General features: G+C 41.4%; 1 protein-coding gene across 2 annotated transcripts; it reads left to right on the top strand.

Annotated features, from left to right (window-relative positions):
• Positions 1–783: 783 nt before the first annotated feature.
• gpr85 (G protein-coupled receptor 85) lies at positions 784–5,294 on the top strand. Of its 2 annotated transcripts, none has more exons than XM_088347547.1 (2): positions 784–1,095; positions 1,517–5,294. In XM_088347547.1, the coding sequence occupies exon 2, from the start codon at positions 1,673–1,675 to the stop codon at positions 2,804–2,806; it is 1,134 nt and encodes a 377-aa protein (XP_088203673.1). In that variant the 5' UTR covers positions 784–1,095; positions 1,517–1,672; the 3' UTR covers positions 2,807–5,294. The 2 variants fall into 2 exon arrangements, with proteins under 2 accessions (XP_088203673.1, XP_088203674.1); XM_088347548.1 differs by having other exon boundaries at positions 795–880.
• Positions 5,295–7,841: the final 2,547 nt, after the last annotated feature.

Here is a 7,841-nt window from a genome sequence, read left to right as displayed (position 1 = left end):
AAGGAGGTGTATTATTTAGGCATTTAAAGGGAATTCTTAAAAATATTTGGCTAGGTTTAAGGGAAATTTCATGTATGGTACTCTGTTGGTGTGTGGTATCAGCATCAATGATTACTCAAGATTTAGTATTGCTAGCCTATCGGTCTGGATAAAATGCGATATTGAACCTTATTTCACTAAAAAACTTGACAGGGTGTAGTAGAATAGAATAGAATAGAATAGAATAGAATAGAACAGAATAGCATACCAGACAACCACAGTGTATATTGCTGCCCCTTTTCCTTATCAATCAATCAAAAACAATCTTACCAGAACAATGTGGAACCTATTTACTCAGACCAAGACATTTGAATAAAAACAAAGATAATTTGGGAAATCAGGTTATGTTTTATCTTCAATTATTTATTTATTTTTCACCAAATAGACAACACAAACAATTGGATTCGCATGCTTCTTTTTTTTTTCTCCAATTGCACTAAGATTAGTATTGTTTGTTGTACTTAGCAATCTATTTTATTTTTCTTTTCTGTACAATTGGTGGACGGCGTACACAATTTGAAATGAAAAAAACGTGTTGAATACGGGGAGAACCTACAGGTATAGAATATAATAGAATAGAATAGAATAAAATAGAATAGAGTAGAATAGAATAGAAAAGAAGGAGCGTCGGCCGCCGCCACCGCCGCGGTTGCTGCAACAAGAGACAGCACGCGTCTTGGATCACAAATAGGGATGCAGGGCGCATGCGCACTGCTCCCCGTTTACTGTATGATATTCGCCGTGGTGGAAAAAGGGGGGCAGGCAACATTTTTTTGAAAGCAGCGACAAAACACGACGAAATAATCTCCAGGGGAGGCAAAAACGGAACCTTTATCAACAGGTACGATTTGGATCGATCGCCTGTCATTGCATTTTTTTAAATTTATCTTTTCTTTATTCTTTTATTTTATACATTTTTCTTTTTTATTGTTGTAATTCCTGGCGGATTTTGACATGATTGTGGTCTCGTCCACGATCTGAACCGAAAACATTTGGGATTGCTTCATGTGACGAACGAAGGAGGCTTTTTTTTTCAAAAGGAAAAAAAAAACAACCGTAAGTACCCCGCTCGACGCAGTTTCATCCATAAATACGCAAGCTCGAGACGACAGACGGAGCTGTCGTGTTTTTGGTACGTGCGTTGGCGCTAATGATGCGTTTTTAGCAAATGTCAGAATGTTCTGAGTCTGTTTGAAACATAAAATCAGACTGTCAGCCCGATATTTTTTTCTAAAAAAAACGACGAGGCTTAATGTTAATATTTTCTGTGCAGGTTGCAGGGTGTGATAAAGAGTATGTATTCATTTATTTTACAAAGGGGGCTTTATGATGTCCTCTTGTGGCTTTTGAGATATTTCCACCACTGCGCAATCGCAGAGGGTTGAACGCGTCAGTTGAGATGTTGCAGTGGGTGATCGGCGGCTGATTTTTATTATTATCCCCCCCCCCTTCCCTCGTTTTCGCTTGGTTTATTTAGGTGTGATGAGACAAAGGAACAAAGGATGCCTTAGAGGAGAGGTCGCCTCTGTGCCGGGAAATCTCCCAGGATCCCGTCGAATGGATTGGACGCCCCCTCTCGCCGCCGCCAGATCATGATACTGGGCTGAAGCCGTCCCCCCCCCCCTTTATCTCTATGATCCCGCCTCCATCTATGGCGAACTATAGCCATGCAGGGGAGCACACCATCTTGCAGAATGTTTCCCCTCTTGCCACCTTCCTAAAATTGACCTCCTTGGGCTTCATCATCGGCGTCGGCGTGGTGGGCAACCTGCTGATCTCCATCTTGCTGGTCAAAGACAAGAGCCTGCACCGGGCGCCTTACTATTTCCTGCTGGACCTGTGCGCCTCGGACATCCTTCGTTCAGCCATCTGCTTCCCCTTTGTGTTCACCTCTGTGAAGAACGGCTCGGCCTGGAGTTACGGCTCCCTGACGTGCAAGGTGATCGCCTTCCTCGGCGTTCTCTCCTGCTTCCACACGGCCTTCATGCTCTTCTGTGTCAGCGTCACCCGGTACCTGGCCATCGCCCACCATCGCTTCTACACCAAGCGGCTGACCTTCTGGACCTGCCTGGCAGTCATCTGCATGGTGTGGACGCTGTCGGTGGCCATGGCCTTCCCACCCGTACTGGATGTGGGCACCTACTCCTTCATCCAGGAGGAGGACCAGTGCACCTTCCAGCATCGCTCCTTCCGGGCCAACGACTCCCTGGGTTTCATGCTTCTCCTGGCGTTAATCCTGCTGGCCACGCAGTTGGTTTACCTCAAACTCATCTTCTTCGTCCACGACCGGCGGAAAATGAAACCTGTGCAGTTTGTGCCAGCCGTCAGCCAGAACTGGACTTTCCACGGGCCTGGTGCCAGCGGCCAAGCGGCCGCCAACTGGCTAGCCGGCTTCGGGCGGGGTCCCACACCGCCAACCCTGCTGGGCATCCGGCAGAATGGCAACGCGGCTGGACGTCGACGCCTCCTGGTCTTGGATGAGTTCAAAACGGAGAAGAGGATTAGTAGGATGTTCTACATCATGACATTTTTCTTCCTGGCACTTTGGGGACCTTATCTGGTTGCGTGCTACTGGCGGGTGTTTGCCAGGGGCCCCGTGGTGCCACCGGGCTACCTGACGGCTGCCGTGTGGATGAGCTTTGCCCAGGCGGGGGTTAACCCCTTCATCTGCATTTTCTCCAACAGGGAGCTGCGGCGTTGCTTCAGCACCACGCTCCTCTACTGTCGAAAATCCAGGTTACCCCGGGAACCCTACTGCGTTATATGAAGGCTTTTGATCCTGCCTTCCTCACCTTGGCTTTGGCCACTCCCTTTCCTGGCAATCTGGGCCGAACCCCCGTCCCCTCTTGTACAGCTGATCTTTTTCTCTTTCCATTAGCTCGTCTCAACTCCCCCTCCCCACCATCCTGGAGTAATACAGGGCTCCATGATCGGCACTTTGCTTTTCCCCCCAAAAAGAACTAAAAAGGGAGAACCATGGAGTACAACAGGGCTCAACACCAGCCCAAAACAAAGCAAAAATCCAGACAATGAAGACGCTTGGATTGTTATTTTTTTCAAGACACTTTTTTGGATGGGGTTGTAAAATGAAACGAAAAGTAAGGGAGTGTGGAAACGATCCCTCTCAAGGAATCACTGGAAATGTTTTAGTTTTCCAAGTTGCACTAAAAAACAAAACAAAAAAGGATGTTGAGATTTCGGGGTGCAGAGACGACAGTTTCCCCCATCATTTTTTTTTTCCTCTGCTGCAGACGAATCGATCAATGCGCTAATTTGCAATGGACACACAAAAATCGCTGTAAGTAAGGCAAAGATGTTGTAATTACAGCATCAGAGCAGGAGTTTATTGTGTTTATTTGGATGGGGTGGGACAAGAGGGGGGGAGATTAACTTTCTTTTTAGGGGATGGGATTTAAAAAAAGGGCAATGTTTTTTATGGGTCTCTTCTCTAACGTTTCAACAAGAACCGATCTCTGGTAGTTTTCTTCATACACCCTTAACAGTTTGTGTCTGCCATTGTTATCAATTTTTACAGAGGGGAGAGGAATGACCGTTTCTTGGAAATGCTGTGCTTGGGGAAAAAAAAGAAACGTTTGAAGAGAAATGTGTCACCCCCGAAATGCTGTCGCCATTGTTACAGATGCCACTCCGGGTGTTTTTGCCTTAACGGTTGCAATGTTAGTTGTCATCTTCAATGCACTCCTGTGAAGTTTTTCCTTGGAAGGGGAAAATTAGTGACAGTGATGAGGATGCTGAGGATTTCTTTATGGAATAACATAACATGCATGTCCACTTTCTTTTTTTGTTTTGTTTTTTAACACATGTCTGTGCCCACTACGTGCGTGGAGCACAGGCAATGTGTGTGTGTCTGTATGTGTGTGTATGTATGGGCGTTGAGTTCATCAAAAACTCCAAGACCAGAGCCTTAGTATGATATCTTGCACAATTTGTAAAAAAGGAAGGAACAAGCTAAGTCAGGATGGACAGAAGGATTGAATCAAAGGATAAAGAAGCTGAGTGAGTAAGGAACGAGGGAGAAAGGTTTATCCTTACTGAAAGAAGGACTTAAAGAAGTGAGGAAAGAAGTCGGGAAGTAGTTTAAGAAGTAAGTAAGGAGATGAGGGAAGAAGTAAGTACCTAAGGAAATGAGGAATAAACTAAGGAAGGAAGGAAGGAATTAAGGAGCTTAGGAAGGTTGTAAGGAGCTGAGGAAGGAAGTAAGGAGCTGAGGAAGGAAGTAAGGAGCTTGGGAAGGGGAGAATAAGGAAGAAATAAACTACTTAAAGGATGAAGAAGCTATGTGAGGACAGAAGGAAGGAGCTAATGAGGGACATAGAGAGATAAATATGGAAGTAAGGAGCTGAAAAGGGAAATAAGAAAGAAAAGAAAGAAAGATAATGGAAGGAAGGAAGGAAGGAAGGAAGGAAGGAAGGAAGGAAGGAAGGAAGGAAGGAAGGAAGGAAGGAAGGAAGGACTGAATGAAGCAAGGAAGGAAGGTAGGAGGGAAGGAAGGGAGGACTTCAATGAACAAGAATGCACGGAAAATGTATATGAGGAAAGAAGGAGGCAAGGAAGGAAGAGGCTCAGGAATGAATTAAGGCCCTCAGGAAGGACATGAGTAGCTAAGGAAGGAACTTTGGAAGAAGGTGAGAATCTTTGGAAGGAAGGAAAGACTCAAAGGACAAAGAAGCAAAGTGAGGGCAGAAGGAAAGAGCTAACGAGGGATGACAAGAGCTAAGGAAGTAAGTAAGAAAGAAGCAGGTAAGAAAGAAAGAAGGAAAGAGGTAAGTAAAGAATGAGCTATCGAAGGAATGTGTGTAAGTATGTGAGTCTTTGAAGAAAGGGACTAAGGAAGGACATAAGGTGCTAAAGAAGGAAGTAAGGAGTTAATTAAAGGAGGAAAATTCAAAAGAAAAAAAAATGAGATGGTGGGGTCATTTAAGGCACACAGTCGTGTTTCTACTTTTCCAACATTTGCTCTCTACAGATTGCATTTAATTCATTTTTTTTCTCTATCTTTTGTGGCCATTTTTTCTAAAGAAAAAACAAAAAAAACACTCTGTTCCTTTTTGTAAATTCTCGATGGCGTATGTATGTGGGTCTTTGATTTCCTTTTTTTTGGGTGGGGGAGTCCTGGACGTGAGTGTCAGTTGGGATTGCATTTTGCGAAAAGTTAACTGTGTAACCTGTTGATTATTTTTTTTCCTCTACAAAATGATTAATAATAATAAAAAAGGAACGTTTCCATTTTGCAATATGGTCCATGTGATGCATGTATATCCTATATATTTTTAAAGACATCTTTTCATTATTTGTATTCGGTAAAAATGTGAAACGGACGTCATTATCTTTTATTTTTAATCTGGGGTTTTCTTACTCTTATATTAATATTAATATTATTGTTTTGCTCAACAAAGCGGCATAATTGCCTATGTTAAAGCAGCACTAAAAAGAGTGTTAATGTCAAATTAATTATGCTATTTTTTTAGGTTTACCAGATGTTTCTCCAAAATTGCCAACAAAATTTACAGCATGAAGTAACTAATCTGTGTAGTATTTTTAAAACTATCCCTTTAAGTGTGTTAAATTCACATTCAAGGGTGTGAATACTTACGAACATTTATTAGTATCATCAAAAGAAAATTGGCATCAGTATATTAACTCTAGAAAACTGTATGTATCCACCAACTGCACTCCCACCAGTGTTTATTTAACTCTCTTTAGTGTGCCGGTTTATTTGATTAAAGTAGTGTTGTTTTGTAACACTATATAGTGTTAAAATATGTTAGTTACTACTGAGTACTATTAATAGTAACTTGAAATAGTCTTGCTCTATAAAACTATATGTATTATAAATTTGTGTTAGTGAACACTGATTAAGGGTAATTTTCAGTTGTGTTGCTATACAACACCATCAAGTGTTAAAATATATGTTAAGGAACTCTGAGTAGTGTTTATAGTATTGTACACTGTTGTCAGTGTTGTTAATTCCAATGTTAAACACAAACCCAGTGAACAACAGCCAAACATCAGTATTACATGCACACTAAAATGTCTTCATATGAGTCCAGACCATATATTTTATAAATCAAAAACTTTTCACACTCAACTACTGTCTATGAAACTCTTTATAATGTTCAATAAATTTTTTCACATGCTCAGCAAAATAACACGTGTTAATGAAACACTATTGAGAAGGACCAAATGTCCATTCCTTAAAATGCACTTTGAGTGTTAAATTAACACTATCAACAATGATAATTTAACGCTTGAGAAAAACAAATTAACACTATTGCCAGGGTTAATTTAACCCTTATGTGTTTAAATTGACAAAAAAGGAGTAGTAACACGTTTCAAAATAATTAAAAAAAATATGTGTTCTACAGAGTAAAATGTTAACAATACCTCAGGGAACGTATGGTCCCTTCTAACAGAGTGTTAAAATGACACTGGCTATTTTACTAAGTATGACTTTTAATTCAACACTTTTGATTTGGTAAAATAACAATCTTGTTTGTGGACACAATTTCACTTTTTGTACAAGTGATAATATAACATTTTTGATTATTAAAATGGCACTAAATTAGCACTGTCGATTGACTCTCAAACAGATTTGCCAGATTATTGTAAAAAAAATTCTGGTCATTATGTGATACACTGATCAGTATTAAATCGTGGCATTAGTCTAACACTGACACCATTGCAGGTAACTATCATCATGAGTGAGTGAAGATTTTTGAAACCATTCAATGTTTGAGCAACAATACTTAAATTGTGTTAAATTGACATTTATGGGAGTTGGCACTTAAAACTAGTAAATATAACAACACAATTTCCTTTTTTGTTTATTTAAAACTTTTGAGTGTTGAATAAACACTCGTGTGTGTGTGAACACATTTTCACTTTTTCTATTGTTAAGTTAGCAGCAGTGTTAAATGTAAATTAGTGGCATCACGGGCGGCACGGCGGGTGAGTGGTTAGTGCTTCGGCGGCACAGTTCTGAGGTCATGGGATCAAATCCTTCTGTGTAATGTTTGCATGTTTTCCCCGTGCCTGCATGGGTTTCCTCCGTGCACTCTGGTTTTCCTCCCACATTCCCCAAAAACATGCATATCAGGTTAATTGGCGGGTCCCAATTGGCCCTAGGTGTGAATGGGCAAGTTATTTGTCTGTTCTGTGTGCCCTGCGACTTGCTGGCAACCAGTTCAAGGTGTCTCCTGCCCACTGCCCAAAGATAGCTGGCATGGGCGCCAACACCCTCGCGACCTTAATGAGGATAAACGGTGCAGATAATGGATGTATGGATAGTGGTACCAAACAACATTAGTGAGTGTAGATTTCTGACAACCATACAGTGTTGAGGCAACACAACTTGAGTGTTGAAGTATCTCTTGTCGGTGTTGACTCTTAAAACAGTATCCTGGTGTTTTGCAATCTCTACTTTTAGCAGATTACCTACTATATTGCTAATTTGAATTGCTACTCCACACCTTTCTGTTCAACTAACCAAAAATAATAACAATTTATAAAGTATACCCTGTTCTTCTGAGACAATAGTTTCCTTTGCGCCAGTAAACACTCCAGGTAATTGCACGACGAGCCACAGGTTGCTCTGATGGGAAGCGCCTATTAGGGGTCCATTTTCATGATGAGCTTGGCAATTACCATTTTGTGTAGGACATTGATCATCCTATAGAGTCACGCATCTCTTTTATTGCCAATGAAGTGATGGGCAGGATTGCTTATAGCAGCGTTTCCAATCGGCCGTTTGCATCTCGGGCCTCAAAAGTAAAGCAAAACTC

This window comes from Urocampus carinirostris, chromosome 11, assembly GCF_059441175.1.
Source record: "Urocampus carinirostris isolate Australia breed hairy pipefish chromosome 11, RoL_Ucar_1.0, whole genome shotgun sequence".
NCBI lineage: Eukaryota > Metazoa > Chordata > Actinopteri > Syngnathiformes > Syngnathidae > Urocampus > Urocampus carinirostris.
This window is presented reverse-complemented; position numbering and strand designations above follow the sequence as displayed.